Raw genomic sequence first — 21,372 nt, 5'->3', positions numbered from 1 at the left:
CACACTGGGGATTGAGCCTGCAACCCAGGCATGTGCCCTGATGGGGAATCCACTGTGACCTCCTGGTTCATAGGTCCATGCTCAATCACTGAGCCACACCCCTGGGGCAAAAGTGATCCATCTTCTGACTTCACGTTAGAAAAGTCAACAGGGTTATTTTTATTTTATTTTATTATTATTTTTTAAAATATATTTTTATTGATTTTTTTACAGAGAGCAAGAGAGAGGGATAGTTAGAAACATCGATGAGAGAGAAACATCGATCAGCTGCCTCCTGCACACCCCCCACTGAGGATGTGCCCGCAACCAAGGTACATGCCCTTGACCAGAATCGAACCTGGGACCCCTCAGTCCGCAGGCCAACGCTCTATCCACCGAGCCAAACCGGTTTCGGCAACAGGGTTATTTTTAAAACCCTGTTTTTTTAAAATAAAAACGCGAGATGTTGATCGCTAGGGATTTGCAAGCACGTGCCCTTTTTGGGAGTAGCAGAATGCCGTCCACAGACACCTTCCGGTCCCGACGGAATTGGCTGCACCGAACTCCGCCTTTTGGATTCGGTGGAGAGAAGTCAGCGGACGTTCTGCGAGTCCAGGCCGGGTTTTCCGCACTAAGACGGAAGTAACCTCGAGCCGGAAGTCCGAGGACCTTTGCAGAGAAAACAAGCGGGGTGGGGGGGGAAGAAGACTCAGGATACGAATGGCGGCTCAAATTCCAATTGTGGCCACCACGGCCGCTCCGGGGATTTCCCGGAACAGCAAGAAGAGGCCAGCCAGTCCTTCCCACAACGGCAGCAGCAGCAGCGGCGGGGGATATGGCGCGGGTAAGAAGAAAAAAGTGTCCGCCTCTAGCTTTGCACAGGTACGTTGCACTTCGACTAGCCGGCGCATGCGCGGTGGCCGAGCGGAGCGGGGCGGGGCGAAGGGAGAGCGCTTGCGCGGGGCCGTGTGAGGCGGAGTGAGGGCGTATTAGCCGGGCAGAGCGAGTCAGGGCGCATGCGCCGGTTCTGGTGGCGTCAGCCCTCTGGCAGGTTTGTTCCTTGGTGCAGATGCAACATTTTCTTCCCTTCGTTTGGACATGTGGGAATTGGGTAAACCTTCGTCCATTGACAGACATTTACCGAGTGTCTGTGAGGGGCAGAGCACCCCTAAGTCCTACGTGGAGGAATACCAGGATGTATTGATACGCGTGGTTTCCCCCATCCTCGGAAAAGAGCTTTTTGATCCCCAGCTTCCCGCCCCAAAGTGTGTTTGGTTTTACCGCACGGGGTTGTCCGAAGGATTTAGTGAGAATCGTGGTCGGAAAGCCCAGAGCAACTTGCCTGATAACCGCAGCACGACGATCCAGGCTCCAGAATTCCAGCCGAGAACTCAGCAGAGGAGCGGCTTGCTTAGAAGAGTGTTTGTCCCGGCTCCTGCATTTTATCTAAAGCAATAAGAGCAGCGAAGGAGTGTGTTACTGTGCCCTCTCCAGCACATGGTGTGGCATCCTTCACCCAGAAGGATGCTCTAGCGATGTTAACTGCCTGTCGTTTCTCCCATTTGATAGTTAATAGTGCTTCCCTTTTAAAAAAATACTTTGTTAAGGTGTGATTTTTCATACAGTCAAGTGCACAAATCTTGAGTACAGGTGAATGACTTTTTGCATATGTGGCCACCACCCAGATGAAGATCGAGAATATTATTAAGAGCCCGAGAAAATTCCCTGGTGACCCTTTCGAGGCATTACTACTGTCTTCCCTCCCTGCCAGAGGTAACCACTATTCTGACCTCTCTCACCATAGACTGACTTTGCGTTTTTGAACAGAATATAAATGGAATTATACAGAACATACTCTTTTGTGTCTGGGTTTCTCTGTGAAACAGTGTTTTTGAGTTATTCATGTTATTTTACCCGTATCCGTATACCTGGTACATTGTGTAAACATATCACAACTGATGGACATTTGAGTTATTTACCGTTTTTAAGCTCCTCTGAGCATTCCTATACAAGTAGATATAGACTTTCATTTCTCTTGGGTAAATGGGTAGAAGTGCAATCGCCGGGTCATAAGATAGACATATATTGAACTAAGTTAGAAATTGTTAAGCAGTATTTCCCCAAGTGGTTGCACTATTGTGCATTCTCAGCAGCAAAGTATGACTGTTGCAGTTGCTCTACATCCTCCACCTTTCCTTTTAGCCATTCTGATGGCTGTGTAGTACTATCTCATTTTTTTGTTTCTCTGATTACCGATTACTAATTATATCAGTCACTTTCTCATATGCTTATCGACCATTCCAATATCAATTGTTTCTAATTGGGTTTTTAAAAATTATTAATACTCAGGAGTTCTTTATATACGATTGGAGTCCTTTGCCAGATATATGCAGTGCAAGTATTTTCTCCCAGTATGTCCATGGAGCACACTGTGCTAAAGTGAAAGAAATCATGATAAGTAATAATTAATATTTATTAGGCATTTAATATATACTAGGCACTGTTCCAAGCACTTTCTAAGTTCGTCTAATCCTCAAAGCAACCCCTGTGAATTGTTATTCTACAGATAAAAAGACTGGGGCATAGATAGAGAGGTTAAATAAATTCCCCAAGGTCACATGGCTACCAAGTGGTAGAGTCAGGATTGGAACCCAAGACTGTCCAGAGTCCACATTCTTTTTTCATGCTGCCTCTCTTGATATCACTCTTACTCTCTACCTTAGAAGATATAACTAGATATCTGATATAACCAAGTCCATGTGCAGAGAAATGCTTTGGGGGGGAATTTTGTGAGGTCAGTATTTTAGACTTTCCAAATGCCTATTCAAGTTGATAAAATCTGCAGAGACCTAATTGACCTACATACTGAGTGTTACATAATAGGCTGATTTGTGATGGTTAAGCAGTTAACAGAACATCTAAATGAGAAGCAGCCGTTCTTTAGAAGGTTAATGTAGACTGCGGCTGATGATAGACTCCTCTGTAATTGGAGGCAGCCAGACAATGCTGGACTGATTTGATTTATTCATTTAAAAAAATCATTCTACCCCAGCTTTTAAGAAAAATCATGATAATGTTAAGTTTTAGAAGTTCCTCCCCTGCTCCCTGTTTTTAAAATGGACATAAAAAGCCACCCAGTCTTCCCTAGCAACTATAATAATTTGTGTTTTCTATGTATAAATAGTTTTTCAGCATTGTATTTGGTATATCCTGCTTTTCACTTAGCATTATTTCATGAGCCTATCTCTATGTTGATAGACTTCTCAAGGAATTAAATGCTCTTATTTAATTGACTAGAGGCCCTTTGCACGAAGATTCGTGCAAGAATAGGCCTTCCTTCCCCTGACTGCCGGCACAGGTTTTCCTCCAGCACCCGGGACCCAGGCCTTGGCTCTGGCTGCCGCCTTCCGCCTTTGCTCTGGCTGGAGCCTTCAGTGTTCGCTCCAGCTGGAGCGCCGCTCCTGTAGCTCCCTCTGCCCCCCCCCCGCCCTCCCCTTCATAGCAGGCGTCCTGCCCTGCCCAGCCGCTCTGCGCCTGTGTATGCAAATTAACCCACCAGCTTTGTTGGGTTAATTTGCATACTCACTCCTGATTGGCTGGCGGGCGTCTCGGAGGTACAGTCAATTTGCATATTTCCCTTTTATTAGTGTATATGTTACTGAATATTTAGTTTGCATCTCAGTTTTTTTATTTTAAGTAACCCTGTAGTTGTAGACTAGGGTCAGCTTTTGAATCTAGAATACTATTAGATAGATGTAAGTAGACATTTGATTTTTTTTTTTTTTTTTTTTTTTAGCGATAAGACAAAGAACGTTTGTTTCTCTTTTTGTAGCCACAGACAGAGTGCCCAAGTTATCCTTAAGGCTGAGTCAGTCATGCAGTCATGCTGTCTGGAGAGATGAAGCCATTTATTTGGGCTCTGCAGTTGGGCACAGCTGAGGCCTCACTGACTTGCCTTAGTTGGGGGCCAGCATGCACTCTTCTTTGATAGCAGGCCAGGTTTCTCTTCCCTGGGACTTACATCAGCTCTTTCAGTGCTGCGTGTTCTTTCTTTCCTCTTAGGGTTCATGTCTCAGGGCGGGACAGCTCATCTCGTAAAGTCTCTTAGTGTGATAGTGGTTTATTTATATGGAAACTGTACATCATATTAAATTATATTTTATTGCATCCCTGCCTGACAGACTTGATCCTCCCTTTGACTGAAGGTGTCTCACTCTCATCCCGTCACTGACACAGGAGTCTCAGCCAAGCCCAAGCCCAGGGGAAGGGAAGAATGAGGGCACAGTAACATGGAGGGCGGAGTTAAAGAGGAAAGAAAAGAGAAAACCCAAGCCTTAACCGGTTTGGCTCAGTGGATAGAGCGTCGGCCTGCGGACTGAAAGGTCCCAGGTTCAATTCCAGTCAAGGGCATGTATCTTGGTTGTGGGCACATTCCCCTTAGGGGGTGTGCAGGAGGCAGCTGATTGATGTTTCTCTCTCATCAATGTTTCTAGCTCTCTCTCTCTCTCTCTCCCTTCCTCTCTGTAAAAATCAATAAAATATATATAAAAAGAAAAGAGAAAACCCAATTCTGAGCCAGAGTGGGGTATTCTTTTGGAGCCTGGTCAGAGAGGGGAGCGGAGGCAGGATGCAGCTCTGGAGTGATGAGCTCAGTGCACCTCAGGATGGCTTCCTTTCTCCGCCCCTTCTTCCTTGACTCCATGTGGAGGGCTGGCCTGCTGACCAGGACCAGAAGGGGAAGGAGTAGCCAAATGAGCAGGAGGGGTCGGTTTGGAAAATCAGTGCATGAGGACATCATCTTCATTCCTTTTTTGACCCTTCTCAAGCGTGCCACTCGGAATGGTGGCGCCAACGTCTAGCCCTCTTTTCCCACCACCTCCCCTCCCTCTCAGCAGATGCACCTGTCCACAGGTGCATCCTCCCCCCTGGCAGAGCTCCCAGACCTGCCAGCCCACATGGACTTGCTGAGGTCCCTGCTTTTTTTAGTGGCCCCTGGGGTAGCACTACCTGCCTGGGTCTCAGTGAGGCATTCCTGCCTGTTGGTGTTTTCCCGGGTCTCTCCAGGCCTGGGAACAGCCTATCCCTGTATTCCTTCCAGGACTTCGCTGTGCCTTTGACCTTACTTCTAGGAATCAGGGAAGAGGCATGAACAGAAAGGGAAAATGCAGTCATTCAGGAGTTCTGGAGAAGGAGATAAAGCTAAGGCCACTGCTTGAGGGCAGCATTGTGAGCTGGGCCTGTTCTATGGACGGTTCTGTAGTCACCACTGGAGGCTTGGGGCCTGGTTCTTCATTTCCCTTTAGGATCTCCTCTTTGCCTCTGTAGCAGTTCTGTTTGCTTATATTCTCCCAGATGGAAACGACGTTATATAAGTAGTCATTTTCTTTATGAAAAACGCAATAAAATTGAAACTTAAAGTGTATCTGGCCCCAGGAAACCTCTTTTATATTCCGCCTGTTTTCCTAAGTGGTCCCTAGCTGCCATGGCTTTCTATTCACTGCATAGTTCTTAGGGTTATTTTTTTTTCTCTCTCTCTCACTTAATTTAGGCCACTCTGTAGGCCCAGCCTCCTGACAACCCATGCCCATCGGTCTTTGCTCACCGGGTAGTCTCGTGGTGCATCCTAATGAATGGTTACAGTCCTCAGGAGAATGGCTCCTTGCCTTCTGACACTGGCGGGTGACCTGCTTACCGCATGTGTCTTCAGCCAGGGGACCAAGCTTCCTCCTTTTCCCTTGGACCACCACCTCTCCAAAGAGCAGATGACTGCCACTCTCTTTGACCTGCATGCCAGCTACAGCTTCCTCCTCAGGTTCCATGAAGTCCCCGGCTCATTCGCTGTTAGGTTGGCCTCTAAAACCAGGTAGCCAAACTGTTATCAAAGCGATTGCACCTTTTTATATTTTCACAAGCAATGTATAAAGATTCTAGTTTCTCTGCATTCTCGCTAACACGTCATTATGTGTTTGATTACATTCATCAAAGTGGGTGGAAATAATATCTCTTGTGGTTTTGATTTACATTTTTCTAATCACTAATAATGTTGAGCATCTTTTCATGCACTTTCTGGCCTATGGGAGGGACCCTGGAGAGGAGTATTGGAGAAGAGATTGTTCGGAGAACTATTGCAGAAGAGTGAGTGGCCCTGTCTCCCCCATGCCCCTTCCTCCCACATGGATGCCATTGCAGGAAGTGCTGGGGTCGTGGGGGTGGTGAGGTGGAATATATATTTATACATCAGAACTCTTACACTGCTGCTAGAATGTAAGGGTGCAACCATTTAGGAAAATGATTTGGCAGTTTCTTACAAAGTTAAACATATACTTAACCTACATCCCAACCATTCCACTTCTAGGTATTTACCCAGGAGAAGTAAAAACACACATCCTCACAAAGGCTTGGACAGATACTTCATAGCAGCTTTATTTCATCAACAGGAAAATGGATAAACAAACTGTGGTACATCCATATAGTAGAGTACTAGTACTACTCTGCTGAGTAGTGTACAAATTCAGTGAAATGAACTAATCCATGCAGCAGCATGGATACATCTCAGAAACATTACGCTGAGCTAAGGAAGCCAAACACAACAGTACATACTTCAGATTCCACTCATGCAGTTCTAGAATAGGCAAAAGTAATGTAAAATCAGAACAGAGGTTGCCCTCAAGGGTGGAAGGTACTGACTAGGAAGAGGCATAAGGGAACTTTCTGGGATGATGGAAATGCTCTCTTATCTCCATGGGGGCATGGCTTACACAAGTGTAAGCATTTGGCAAAACCCAGGAAACTAAAAATCTGTGCATTTCGCTCTATGTAAATTATATATCAAAAAACAATTTATTGCCATTTGGGAAGATTGGAAATTGCATTACAAATCAAAGTTATTTCTTTGTCTTGGTTTTTTTCTTTGTGATTCTTAGCTTAAAAGTTTTTTTTTTGTTTTAAAGCACATTAGCCTGCTTGTCAGGGCACTCTGGCCGCAGCCACCTGAGCGACTAGCCTCCTCTCCCTCTATTCTCCTTCCTCAGAATGCCCACATTCTGTTGTGCCCCTTAAGCATACCAGCCCTACCCTGGGATCTGGCTGATGAGACCCTTAAAGGGGCTGGACCTTTTTGTCTTAATATTGCAAGACATAGTTTGACATGATGCGCAGGAGTAGGGCCCATGTGGTGTCATGGAGAGCCTGCTTTGTCTGTATACTGGGAATAACAGCACTACCTTGTAGTGGTTGTCAGAGTTAAATGAGCAGGCATGGGCAGGACACCCATCCCTGTGCTTGGCACATGCGGGGCCAGAAAGCATGGCAGCTGGGGTCCTGGCTTCTCCCGGTCTCCTGTGGCTTCTGCACAGCAGGTGCAGTGGCCAGTCTAGCAGGACTTCTGCTGCTGCAGGCCACCTTCTGGGCCTCTGGGCACACCCATGTCCTGTGATGCCACCTTATGTCTCGTTGAGAGCTGAGGTAGGGAACTCAGCTAAAAGATACTGACCTACTATTCCTACTGTGTTTTAAGGGTATCAGCATGGAAGCCATGAGTGAGAATAAAATGGTGCCCTCTGACTTCAGCACAGGACCTATGGAAAAAACTTCCAAACCTTTGCCATTTAAGGATCCCAACTTTGTGGTAAGCATCTCAGGTATTTGATAAATTAAAAACCAAACACCCATACTTTGGATTCTGACCGTGCTGGGCCTGCAGCCCAGGTGGCCCTGGTGGCCCCTTCTCTCCAGGTTGCCACCTTCCCTGTCTGGGGCTTTGTGGGAAGGGTGAGGGCAGGAGAAGAAGGGCCCATTCTTTAAGCAAATCTGAGCTATTGTATTGTAAAGTAGAAACTGGCTGCTTTTCCTGTCCTTCTCAGGGGACTTAATTACACTGATTCAGCTTATACATAAAAGTTTTTTCCCCCATTCGTTTTTAAAATACAGTATTGCCAGTGCCTGCGACAGATTTTGCTCTCCTTTTCCATTTTATTTTGTCATCTTCATAGGACAAAAAGAAGAAAAATTTCCAGAAGGCGTGCCATGCCTTGACGCAACATGGGCCCTACTCCTCCTGGTCATGTCAAACCATGTGCTTGAGGCATACTTGCGTTTTCCAGCATCACCAGTAATTTGCAAGGCAGAGACTTGTCGTCAAAGGGAGATTAGAGATGTGGTCATGAGTTTGAAACTAATTTTGTAGTAAATTTATTTTTAAAATAATGGGAAATCCCTGAGTGAATTCTATAAAGTTAGACCCAATAAAGGATGTGATTTTCTGTGTGCATGTAAAAAACATAACCTATTATTTCCTACTTCATCACCAACTAACTCATGGATTTTGACAATCCAAAAGCATTGTTTTTTATAAGGAAGATTAAAGGGCACAGTGTAATACTTTTTAAAAAAGGCTTAGGGGTACAAATGATTGCTGACAGAATGAGGGGTATATTACAGTTATGAATAAGCATAAATGTCACATTCTGAAATGGTACTTTCCATTGATTTTTGTTTCTCCTTATCCAGCACTCCGGCCATGGTGGCGCAGTAGCTGGCAAGAAGAATAGAACCTGGAAGAACCTGAAACAAATCCTCGCTTCTGAAAGGGCGTTGCCATGGCAACTGAATGATCCTAACTGTGAGCTGTTTAGCACCTTCTTTGAGTGTATAATGTTTCGACTGGGAACTTTCTTACAACAAACCCGCGTTATTGTGTTTGCATAAATGGAGGAAACAATTTTTAGCATAGGAATTTTATAGTGGTGTTACTATAGGGAACTTATGTGTACATTTCCTCATAACTGTATCTGTACTCTGTGTTGTCATGGATGTGTGGTTTTTAATGTCACTGTTAGCATCTCAATCTGGAGAAACAAGTCCTGATATAATAATATTGGTTTGACAAACCAATAAAGAAGTTTGACAAACTTCTTATTCAGAAGTCTACTCTTAAAATTTATTTGGAAGAACAAGGTTGCCCCAGATTTAGTAGGTTTCCTAACAACCAGCTTAAAGGCAAGCTTTGTTTTACTCTCTGAGCCAGTGTTTTTCAGAGTAAATGCTTTAGGCTACAGCATTTCCAAATCTATGTAAAGTGCTGTTTTATATTCTGTTCAGCTTCATTGGAAAGTACAGGTAAAAGTTTCCTCCAGCTCCTGTCCCATTGCACATCTTTCATGGGGTGGGGGTGAGGGGTGACTCAGATGGATGACAAGTGAGCTAGTCAGTTGTCTGGGTGTGGACATTCCAATATCTGGATGCTGAGACCCAAGCAGTGGGTCATCTGGCACCTCATCACCCTCAGCTCATGGAGCCCAAGACAGTGAAAATGGCTTGTGGGCAGATGAGCTTTCCCTGCGGTTCTGGTAGAGTGGATGGTCCCTGGGGGCAGGGCAAAGCTAGCCCTTGGGCTAGAAGGGAGCTGAATGTTTGAAAGTCAGTTTAGTTATCTTCTTTTTTCTTTTTTTTGCAGACTTCAGTATTGATGCTCCTCCATCCTTCAAACCAGCTAAGAAGTATTCTGATGTTTCAGGTCTTCTTGTGAGTATAATTACATCTCTATGCCTCATAACATGGAATTGAAAGGAAGGTTTCACAGTATTGTCTACTTATACAGTGTTCAATATTGACCACCACTGGTCCTGCCTGGAGCCCATATACTTTGAATAGGTAATGGGTTTGTGCTGGAGTGTTCACATGTTTATTTCAGAGTGGCTGTGACCTGGGCATCGTGTGCAGTCTGGAGAGAGGATTGGTCCAGAAAGGAGACCCAAGTTTCACTTCCCTGTACTTATATGAAAGATGCTTCATATATTACCATGTTAACTACATGAAAAAAAACAAAAAAAAAACAATCCACAAACTTTTATAGTACTCAAGTTTAAAAAAAAAGTCTGCATTTTTGAGGGATTGTACTCTTTAAAAAAATACTTAAACTTCTCTAAAGAGGCACTATGGTAAAGATAGTGGTTTTCAAACATATTTTGAAGCACCAGACCCCTTTTCCAAATGAAATCCTTTACAGAATCCCCTGGAGCCCACCTACCCACTGTGTGGGTCTGGTCCTCTGTCCCCCCACTGCCCACCACAGTGACCCCCAAAGTGCTTCTGGGAACACAGCTGGAAAGCCGCGGTAGGGTGAGTGGGACTTAGGCAAGTCGCTGACCCTCCGGAACCTCAGGGAACCTCGTCTCCTTTTCAGAATGTAGATGAAGGGTGGGACTTTCAGCTCACCTTCATCCTTTTTCATCACTATTCAATTCGGAAAATGGGCTTTTTTGCCTGACTGTAGAACTAATAGGTCACTGCACTTTTAAAAACTCATCCGAATCATTTAAATGCTTTACATTTTTATCAAAATGTATGGCTCCAACTTCTATAACAAACTGACTAAATGATACACAGTTTACATTGGTAAGAGTTGTTATTGTAATTTTGAAAATAATATTATTTGTACTCTGAATTAGTCACATGTTTTAGCTTTCCTCCAGAGAGCATACACTCCTCAGTGTATTACAAACTTTTTAACATAGGAACTTAAATACAATGATTCTAAAAAATGATAGAGTAGAAAGTGCTGTAAAATGGAGCACACCTGCTTGAGTGTACATGTGTGTGTGTCCGCCCGCGCGCGTGTGTTCTGGGTTCTTTTTGTATCCACTCATGGCATGTATCTCCTCCTAAAGGTCCCCTAACGGGACTTCACCTTGATTCACCTTGAGAGAAATGTTGTAGCCTTATGTTGTTTCTTGTCTACTGCCTGAAAATAGTTGCCACATATACTTGACCCTTTTTAATAGTTGTTTATGGCAGAAGAACTAGCTTGGCACCAGTTATTCTGTTATGGCCCCAAGTGGAAATTTCTCCCTGTCCCATTTTGTGCTGAGCTTGCAGAAGCCATGGGTCATTGCCAGACTTGGAGGGTGGTCCCTTAGAAAATGTAGCTTTACCCTCAGCATTATCAGACAGCTCATCTGCTGTACAATGGTTTTCACACATTAGGAGGCATGAAAATCATTATGAGAATCACTGTTCCAGGCCCCTTTGTGCCACTGGCAAAGGACTTACCATGTTACATAAAACCGAACACCTCTTGCCCCAATGCATGTAAGATTCAAGAAATTCTGAATATACAAAGAACTCTACCATATCATTGAAAGACAAACCATAGAAGAATTGGCTAAAAGACAATTACAAGGAGGAGATACACACGACCAGTAAGTGGATATTCATGCTCACTGATAATTAGGAAAAGACTCACCAGGTAGGGAAGAAGTGAATATCCTCATACATTGCTGTTTGAGGTGGGAACCTACATTGGTACAGAGTCTTTGGATGTTAGTTGGGCACTACCTACTGAGACCAGGAAGCAAAAGCCTGTGATCCGGCATTGCCTTCCAGACGGCTCCCTTAGAAACAGGGTGCCCAAGGAGCTGCATGCAGAAATGTTTGGGAGGAAATGGATTAGCAGAATATTGGAGACAACATAAAGGTCAATCGGTGGGAGAAAGGGGAGTGTTTTCATCCTAGTCTGTGAGCTTGATACGTATGTAACAATGAGTATTAACTTCCAAGATATGTTGTCTACTGAAAGGTAGAAAGCAGTGTAGGCAGCATAGTACCACCTAAGTAAAAATCAGCACGTGCATACGAAAAAAATGTGAGTGATTTCTCTGGTGTGTTTATGTTTGTGTGAGGTGTATGGCCACAGGTCTGGAAAGTACCCACCTAGCAGTGATGTCCTCAGGGGAAGGCCAAGGACTTGGGATGGTAGAAGGGGACTTTAGTCTTATTCGAAATGTTGTCTTTTTCTTTTCCCTTTTAGAGGAAAATATGTTCATCTGTTACTTGTATAAATTGAAGTTACATAATTAAAAAATAAGCCCAGCTCATGTTTATACTGACCCACCTTTTCCCAGCCAGCTAAGCAACTGTTTCCCTGTGTGTGGGCATGGCAGGGAGGCATGCAGGGTCACATCTGTGTTTAGCTAGCCCTTGTTACACAGCTATGGAAAGCACTAGGCTCTGGGAGAGATGGGGGGCAGTGAGCACTGCGGTCACCCCGCAGCAGGGGAGGCCTGAAATCTGTTTGCTGCCTGCCCTCTGGGCAGGGATGGGGCGGGGGAGGATGGCCTTTGTTTCATTCGGGCGCCCGGGATGGAATCCGGAGGAGGTTCTGACTAGGAGTGCAGTTCTTTACTGGTTCAGCTGTGCTGTGTACTTGGCACCCACCCCTCTGTTCAGAACTCTAGGTCAGGTGCCGTCTGTGCAAGTTCTCGTTGGTGACCTTTTTGTTGGTGCCACAGTATCTGTGCATTTTGCATTAGTTATTCAGCAGCCTTCTTGGCAGTGAGGTCTGAACTTGGGCGGGCCGGCTCAGCACAGTTTGGTGGTAGGAGTGAGGTGGCCACAGGAATGGAGCCAGGCCGGGCTGGTTCGTGTATGGAGGCCGGATGATCAAAGCCAGATGCACCCCTGCTGGGAACTGCAGGCAGCCTCCCCTGCCAGTCAGTTCATCTAACTGCTCATGGCCAGAAGCCGCAGAAGGGACTTGTTGCTGCCTTTCTATTTAAGCCTTCCTTTATATTACTGTCTTACATTACATTACTTCCAAGTGTTACAGAAAGGCAGTATCTCGATCGAGCCAAAGGATCAAAGCTTTGTTTCTTATAGAGCTTTAATTAATCTTAGTTTTTTAGAAATAATCTCATTTTCCTGACGGGAAGCCATTAAGTACCTAAGGAGATCCCAGTGGCAGAATTGGAGACTTAGCGCATACGAAACCTATGACTCAGTTCCCTGCAGCCTGTTGCTCCTTCACGCCCTCCCTGATTAAAGCGGCATTGCTGCATCCAGGCCCACAGAGACGATCGACACTGGAGCACACCATCCACACTTGAGTAACTGGATGTTATGCGTCTAGACTTTAATGGCATCGCATAGTTTTCTGAAAGGAGCTCGAGATGATTCACCCTTATGTCTTCTGTTTCAAAATCTATAGAAGCCATATGCCCTGAGATGTATAGTGGGTGAATTAGATTCCACTCTGCACATGGGAAAACAGACCAAAAGAGAATGTTGGTATGTCAGTGGGAAACAGGTTCTCTTTTCTGTGATGGTCCTAAGCGTCCATTTGGTGGTTCATTCATTCATTTATCATTTGCTGTACAAACACTGACTGAAGGCCGACTGTGCTCTGCATTGCGCTAGGAGCCAGGATTCAGTGATAAGCACACCACAGGGTTCCTGCCTCAGGGAGCCTCAGAGCTTAGACGTTAATCAGAGGCTCATGCAGATAACATACGTAAAAGCAACAGCAATAAGCATCCCACAAGGGACACGTGGTGAGGTGAGAGTGAGGATGGGGTCCTGACCTGTCGGGGGCAGATAAGGCTTCCCTGATGACAAGACTTTGGGGGCTGAGTCCTATAGGATGAACGGGTGATTACTGAGCATAGTGAGCCAAGGTGGGGGCCCCTTCCAAGGAAAGGGAAAATGGAGCAGAACCGGAGGGAGAGACTTGGAGCCTGGGAAGTTGGGACAGAGAGTGAGGACATGAGGCTGAGGAAGAGCTGGCAGGGATGTAGGAGCCATGCTGAGGACTGGAGCCTTTGTCCCGAAAACAGAGAGGAGCCACTGAGAGGTTTCGTAAAGGACACGATCAGAATTGCAAGTTGCAAAGATGAGCCTGGCTGTAGTTGCAAGTTGTAGGATGGCTGTCCCTCCTGGTGGAAGAGTGGGTGTTGGTGGCTGTGGAGCCCAGGGAGGCGAGGAAGGGGGGAGATGAATGCCCTGGAGTAGGAGGAGGGCAGCAGGGAGGGGCATGGAGGTGCTGCTCCTTGCCTTGGGAACAGATCTGCAGCATTTGTTTGAAGCAGGTGGGAGATTGAAGGCAGGGATGATCATCATGAATTCAGTTTCGTAGCCCTGGAGGCACCAACCAGAAGAGTCCTAGAATCCGATGTGGTTATTCCTCTTCTTCCCAGTCATTCCCTGAAGTCTTAAGTCTGGGGAGATTAACATGTCTTCGCCAAAGTGCGCAATTTAGTGTTCTTGGCGACAGAGTAAGACATGATGAAGATATATTTCAGTTTCAGTAAAATAGAAAAAAAAAATTAAACTTGAACTTAAAATATTCACCACCACCAACTCTCTGCCCTTCTCTGTGCCTGCTTCCCTCCCAGGCCAACTACACTGACCCGCAGAGCAAGCTGCGGTTCAGCACCATCGAAGAGTTTTCCTACATTCGGAGGCTGCCCTCCGATGTTGTCACTGGCTACCTGGCCCTGAGGAAGGCCACAAGCATCGTGCCCTGAGCCTTGAGAAGTGGCGATGAAGTGGGAAACTTTCCAAGCCAGACTTGGACACACAGTTCTGTTTCATGGAAACGCTCATTCTGCTGTCAGTCTGGAAATGTCAGCGCTGGGCCTTGGAAAGAATGTTTGGTGTGTGTTTTTCTATGTTTTCCCTCCAAGTGTGATATTTCCTGTTGAGTTAAATTATATTTCACTTGTTGCCTCAAGTAAAGTCATTTGACAAGAAAATAGGAAATTGTGCTTTTAATGTAACCCAAGGATACCCCCAAATTTTTGCTTCAATGTTGTGAACTCTCTTGTAACACATTTAAAGACTATAGTGAACCCTGACAACAGGGCTGGATTAGTCCGGATCCCAGTGACTCCCTGTTTAGAGCACATTAGTGCTGCTGTCTGATCAGAATATTGGGAGGAGGTCCAACATTGGGCCTGGAGAAGGGAGGAGGGCTGGGTAGCTCGCCTGTCCCCCTGGGCCCGTCCTCGCCCTGGGCCTCGGCCTCTCTCCAGCCAACAACTGAGAGAGACACATGCCTGTTACTTAAGCCACCCAGCCTGGCATTTTGTTGTAGCAGCCCTGGCTGGCTAGAACCCATCCTGAGGTGTGGGTAAGAACTATGACTCCCCTTCAAAGAAGGTCTTTTGTCCTGGTCCAGGACGCAGCCCCTTTGACTGAAGCCCGCCCCAGAGCAGCAGTGTTTGCTCGCCCATCCTAAGAGAAAAGGAAGCACTGGGCCGGGAGGAGGGGAGTGTGGAGACGTGCCCTGAGCCTGAGTCCTCCCATATCTCTAGGGAGGACAGTGGAACCAGGCCCTGGGACGTCTGGACCAGCGTTGCCTCAATTTTGGGGAGTTAGGCAGGCACGCAGGGAAAGCTCCTCCTGCACCCCTTCCAGGCTTAGAGGAAAGAAAAACAAAGCCGAGTCAGCTGGGAGAGCAGCCAGCGGGGCAGGTGGCAGCTGCCCGGAACCTGGCTTCCTTTCCTCTGACCCATGTGGCCTGTGTGTCACTCAGCACCTTCTCAGTAACTAGTGGAGAGAGGGGAGGCGTGCTGTGCAACTTCTCCCTGTCCCCACGGGGAGGGAATGAGAGGTGGGGAACCTTCCCTAAGCCCACGAGCATGAAGCATCTGAGCCTCCCGTGCAGGGTCCTCAACCCTGGACAGCATCAGAACCACCTGCGGCCTTGTTCTAACACAGATTGAGGGCCCCACTCCCAGAGAGTCTGGCCCAGTGAGTAGGTGTGGGGCCCAGGAATTGGCATTCTCACAAGTGATGCTGATGCTGACCATAGACCTCACACTGACACTCACCAGAAACTGAAGTCCTGAAAGGCCAGAGGCTGCTGCTTGGGCTCCTCCGGCTCCTCATTTCCGGCCCCCAGTCAGGCTAGGAAAACCCCAGCTTCCCTTTTGGTGAAACAGAGTAAGCAAGCCAAGGGCCCTTCCTGCTTCGCTTCCACCTTCTGTTATACAATGAAAACTTGGGGCAGGTGCACTTTTCCCCCTGGAAGCGCCCCCCCCCCCCCCCCCCATTGGATAGAGCCACACTAACACTATTCTAACACTGACCACTGGTGGCTGAATCAGACCTGCCAATTCAGTCTCCTGGGCCCCGGGCCAGGATGTGGGGAGGGGAATCTGCCCTGCACACGTCCACTGTGCCCCCCCCACCCCCCTGCAGGCCTCTCAGCTTCAGGGCTTGTGCCATGAACCCTCTGACAGTCACCTGGGAACCACTAACGTGCAGATTCCTGGGCCACGCACCCTGGACCTGACTAATGCCGGAGTGGGCCCAGGCACCTGCATTTAGCAACGATCCCAGCTTGACTGTGACGCGCAGGAGAGTGAGAACCGCGGCCTCCGCACGCAGGCAGAGGGGAAGCACGTGTGCTGGACACCTGGCTCCCTCCTTTCCTGTTCCCCGCCACGCTGCCCTTGCCAGCCTCATTTCGCCAGAGAGCTGAGTTTCAAAGGTCAGGTCGTTTCTCTCACCCCAAGCAACGGGGGTGGGGGAGTGGGGGGCAAGCTGAGCCAAATTAAAATTCAAGTTGTGAACAGTTCCAACAATGACTCCTCCTGCAGCTCTGTGCCAGTAGCTCTGCTCCGTGGTGCTCAGCCCTGGCTGCACATTAGCATCACCTGTGCTTGGGGAAGGCGAAGGGAGATAGAAAAATACCCAGGGATTCTGATTCAACTCGCCTGAACTGGGGCCCGGGCGTAGTTGTCGTTAAACTCCCCAGATGATTCTCACGGGCAGCCAGTGTTGAGCACCCTTGCTGTAACTACAGAGTATTTCACACGGGGTACATTTTCTTCACAGATCAACTGGCTGTTTCCATCCTGGGGGCATGGACAATTTGGAAAGGGTTTCTGTGTGTGTGTGTGTGTGTGTGTTTAAAATGCATTTTCACACAGCCTCCCAGAACTGGACTTTGAAACATGAATGTCACTAAAGACTCCTCCCTCTTCCATCTTTACCCGCCACATTCAGTCAGTCCCCAGATTTGCTCTTTTCTTACATTCCTCTTCTATCTGCCCCCTCCTCCCTGGCTTAGCACATCACTTTCTGCCTGGACATTCTAGTGCCTCCTAACTGCTCTTTCTGATGGTCTGACCCCCACTCCTCCACCCTCCCCTCTGCCATCAGAGGGCCTTCCCACAATTTTGGATGAGAACTTACCTTTGCCCGTCATGGCATGTCCACCGGTGGTTTGCCTCAGAGACTGTTAATTCTGGCATTGGCCTATAGGATACAAAGGCTAAACTCAGACTCTTACTAGTAAAAGAGAAACAATTAGCTGAAAAATCAGATTTTCTTTTTTTTTTTAAATTCTTTATTGTTGGAAGTATTACATATAGTATTACATATGTCTCTTTTTTTCCCCCATTGACCTCTCCCCGGCCACCCCCACGCATGCATATAAGCATAACCAATGGACATAGATTGTTTTCTTAAGACCAAACTGAGGCCCAATCTGCTCTGAGTGGAGCTGGGCTCTTCCAATATCCGATACTTGTCTTTGCTGGAGGAGGAGAGCAATGTGTTATTGGGCACAGTTTAGAGCTACCTGTAATGTCGGACAAGTGTTTTCCAGAGCTGGGAGCAGTCCATGTGGATCAGGGGGACCCATTTTGCCCCCACCTCCCAAGTTAAAGCATGCATCCACCTGGATTTTGAGTATATTTTGTAATTGGGCCAAATGTGTTTTCATTGAGAAATCTCTCATTTCTGAATCCCTAGCCACTGGAAAGAGACATCAGACACTTGATGCTGTTTCCAGTGACCTAGAATCGCTTAGCTTAGTAAAAATAAAGGGCAAGGAGAGAAACTAATGGCGTGTGGAGTAAAGAAACCTGACCAAATAGGACAGAACAAATAGGACAGATACCTTGGGAAGAGATTGAAAACAGTGTCCTCTTACAAATGCATGAAATTACTATTGTTATTTAAAGTAATGCTCTGACAGGAATGTGTGGGCCCTATTTGGGTTCTTACTCAAACAAACAAACAAAAAAACATACAAAAACATTTTTGAGACAATTGGCAGTTTGATATTTTGATGATACTTAGGAACTCTTATGAATAGTTTTAGTTGTGGCAGTGGTCTTGCAATGTTAAAAGATTCATATCTTTTAGAAGCACATACTGAAATATTTTTGGATGGAATGATATGATATCTGGGTTTGCTTCAGGATAACATGAGAGAGAGGAAGTGGATAGGAGTAGTGTTGAAACAGATTGGCCATGAGTCAGTAATTGTTGAAACTGAGTGATGACTACATAGAGGTTCATTATACTATTCTACTTGCATGTGTTTGAATTTCTTCATAATAAAAAGTTGTTTGAAAAGCATATGATTTTATTACTAAAAGCACAGTTTTTATTACTAAAAATTGTGATAATTTTTACCTAAAATTGGTGGTCTGCATTAGCTTGAAGCGGCTTGTGGATGCTGAACTTTGAGAAATGCTGCCTGAATGGTATGAGGTCTTAAATAGAGGGAATACCCAGTTCCTAAGGCATTTCACAAAGACTAGAAGAAAAGACCCAGGGCAGGTGAAGCTGTTCTCTAGATGTTCTTCACAGAGGTCTTCATTGTGTGTTCTGTTGGCTGTATTTCCTGGGTAGAGGTTGGCATAGGAGTGGAGAGACCAAAGACATCAGCTTCGAGTTTCTCCTGAGGTATAAATGATACTAGAGTGGGTTTGGGATGCATTAGAATGACGCACTGTGGTTTGAGAAAATACCTGTCAATCTACTTCCTCGTATAATTTGCAATGTTTGTACATCTACACAAAGAAGGAAATTGGATCACCAAAGAACTTAGCACATGAACAAACTTTTAGTTCAAGGAGTTGCTTTCAACTGCTTATGCTTTCAAATTAAATTTCAACTGCTTATACTTTTATGCCTATATTAAGGAATTGCATTGAAAGAGGCAAGGAGACTCAGCCCTATAAAAATTTCTGTTGCAGAAATGCCCCATGGAGTCCCCCACTGCTCCGCAGGGTGAGTTTCTTGGTTTGGCACATAGAACCGGATAGCCTGGGTTTGACTCTCCTGTCTACAATTGACTGACTCTGTGTGGTCTTGGGAAAATTACTAACTTGTTCTAAAATTCCCAGATTCCTTATCTGTAAATGAACATCATAATAGTATCCGCCCCCCATCATCGCCAGGATCAAATGAGAAAATGTCAGGAGAGCATTTAATCAGTCCCTTGCCCACACGCCCAGCAAGTAAGAAGTATGATCACTTACCTCTGTCTGGTCTCGGCATTAGAAAGGTGGATCTTTTCCTGACTTACCAGTAGATGTGTACCTTCTGCCTCTTAGTTCTTCTCTTTTCTGTGGCTCCTAGGACTCTTGGCTCCAAATCTGCTGCCCACTTATAGTAACTAAGCAACATCATAGGATCGCCATTTCTGTGTGTTCCTCTCGTGGCCGGCTCTATCTACTTCCCCTTGTCATCATTGCCTATCTTGGTCATTTGTTCTGCCTTTTATTCTGTGTATTTTTATAAGCTGGCTCGGTGTGTTTATGGAGCAGGGGAAGGAGTAAATAACTAGCTAAATAAGTGATCTGTGACTAAGGCCAAGGGAAGAAAGGAGTCATGGGGTGGAGTGTAGAGGGCTCGGATGAATGAATGAATAAGAGGGAGAGGAGGACCTAATAGAAGCCCTCACTGGGCCTCTTAAAAGTCATCATTGCTTTATGCCTTCCCTGGTATTCATCATGTCTGGGACTGTTGTTTGTTTTCCTGTAATACGGGGCCATACAACCCTTAAAAACAGAAAAGGGGCAAGTTGTCTGTTTTGGTGGCAGGGTTGGGTGTGAAAATGGGGCACCTTTCTTCCCACTGCAAACACAGAACCTCAGGGTTCAGCCTGGTTTTCTTCCATGACTCAGTGGCCTCTATCCACTGGTGTTTCTGTCCCAGCTGCAGACAAAGCCTTTCCCGGGAAGAGGCAGTGTTTTCCTGGCCAACAGGATGCTGACTGCTGACCAGAGCACAGAATGCACTTAACACGCCACCATCCACTACTCAGGGTCAGGAAGATGAGTCACCTCCACCAGCCTGGGCTACTCGGGCCCTCGGATCTTTCCAGCATGAATGTAAAAGGGCACGGCCTGGGGTTTGGCAATGTGGAAGAATGCAAGGGCTTTTTTCAGGGACCCGAAGCCTCAGTGACTGATATCTCCCCTCATAACAACTGGGGAGGAAACTGCTAACTAGAGATAAAGATGAGAGTTTCTGGTCTTTTCAAAGGAAAAGTCCCTTTAGAGACAATATCAGAGCTTGAAAATGAGGTGTCTCGAAAGTACACATTAGTGCAATTCCCCCAAAACTTCTTGCTTGCCTGTCTGGAAGGTTTTGTAAAGAAACAATGTCCTAAGTGTTTGTGGACACTTGTTACCTTTGTTTCTCTGAAATTGGATGCTGCCGTTTCTTTGCTTATGGAGTGGCAGAGGGCCAATAGCTTTTGCCTCAGCCTCAGAGGCAACCATGGCTATAGGAGCCAAGGAGCGAGGCAAGACAGAACATTCTAGGAATGGACTGTGCAGGTGGGGACGTCCAGATGCACGCTGGGCCTGGGAGAGCAAGGCCAAGCCCTCACGCCGGCGCTGCCTGGGCCAGGGGAAGGAGAGCTGAACCACCTGGACACGCTCTCAGAAAGCTGATTCCCTAGGGCAGTGATGGCGAACCTATGACACGCGTGTCAGCACTGACATGCGTAGCCATTTCTGATGACACGCGGCCGCTGAGGCGGCCGCATGCCAAGGATGAAACATTTGCTGCTCCTGAGGATGAAACATTTGTGAAATAATGCTTTTTCCTCAAAGTGACACACTACCTGAGTTATGCTCAGTTTTTTGGTGAAGTTTGACACACCAAGCTCAAAAGGTTGCCCATCACTGCCCTAGGGCCTAGGCCTACAGTGAGGTTCATCTTTTATTTGTAGAAAGCCTTTTGTTTCTTTGTTTTCCTCGTTTATCTTTTTTTCTCTAATTTAAGTGAGTAGGATAACCTCCCCATTATACAAAAAAGTCAGATTTACACATTAAAAAACATTGCTAAGTGAATAAAAAAAATCACAAAACCATAGGCAGACCCCATTTTTGTAGTAACAAAAAAATCAGTAAGAAAGGAGTGAAATCGGGGTAGGAGTGATGAATAAGGGAACTTACACTTTTTACTCTGAAATCTGGAATTTTTGGAAAGAGCACATACAAGTTTTAAAAGGGCAGAAAACTCAACCTAGAGCTCTGGGGTGGGAATCTTTCCTCTGGAGCTCAGGCTTGTCCTGGAGGCCCGAGCTCCTTGGGCTGCCCCAGTCCCTGAAGAATGCCCACGCCCTGGCCCCATCCATCAGGATGGGGCCCTCGCTGCCCCACCGGGTCAGGCATGCCAGCCTCCTGATGGCGCAGTGGCTGCACATCACGCATGGAAAGCACTGCTCCCCACCCTCCACAGTCTTTTCCACGTGATGCTCACTACGGGCCCGTGAGGTGGGTATGGCAGTGTGTCCATTTGACACCCGAGGAACCTGAAGCTCAAGGGATGAACCGCACAGCTCCAAGGAGGCAGGGAGGGCAG

At 46.4% G+C, this 21,372-nt stretch overlaps 1 protein-coding gene across 1 annotated transcript; it reads left to right on the top strand.

The window, feature by feature from the left end:
- The first annotated feature begins 443 nt into the window (after positions 1 to 443).
- Positions 444 to 18,117, top strand: INO80C (INO80 complex subunit C). Its single transcript, XM_079783788.1, has 5 exons — positions 444 to 861; positions 7,496 to 7,606; positions 8,488 to 8,599; positions 9,434 to 9,501; positions 14,145 to 18,117. Exons 1-5 carry the CDS (start codon positions 700 to 702, stop codon positions 14,274 to 14,276), a joined length of 585 nt encoding a protein of 194 aa, XP_079639914.1. The 5' UTR covers positions 444 to 699; the 3' UTR covers positions 14,277 to 18,117.
- The last annotated feature ends 3,255 nt before the right edge of the window (positions 18,118 to 21,372 follow it).

This window comes from Cnephaeus nilssonii, assembly GCF_951640355.1.
Source record: "Cnephaeus nilssonii genome assembly, chromosome: 11".
Lineage (NCBI taxonomy): Eukaryota > Metazoa > Chordata > Mammalia > Chiroptera > Vespertilionidae > Cnephaeus > Cnephaeus nilssonii.
The sequence above is the reverse complement of the archived record's forward strand: the minus strand, read 5'-3'. Positions and strand labels throughout refer to the sequence as shown.

Excerpts from the sequence above, each read along its gene's own strand:
- INO80C (XM_079783788.1), top strand. The coding sequence starts at position 700 with ATGGCGGCTCAAATTCCAATTGTGGCCACCACGGCCGCTCCGGGGATT. Across the intron at positions 862-7,495 it reads CCGCCTCTAGCTTTGCACAG|GGTATCAGCATGGAAGCCAT; the intron begins GTACGTTGCACT and ends CTGTGTTTTAAG. Across the intron at positions 7,607-8,487 it reads TTAAGGATCCCAACTTTGTG|CACTCCGGCCATGGTGGCGC; the intron begins GTAAGCATCTCA and ends CTCCTTATCCAG.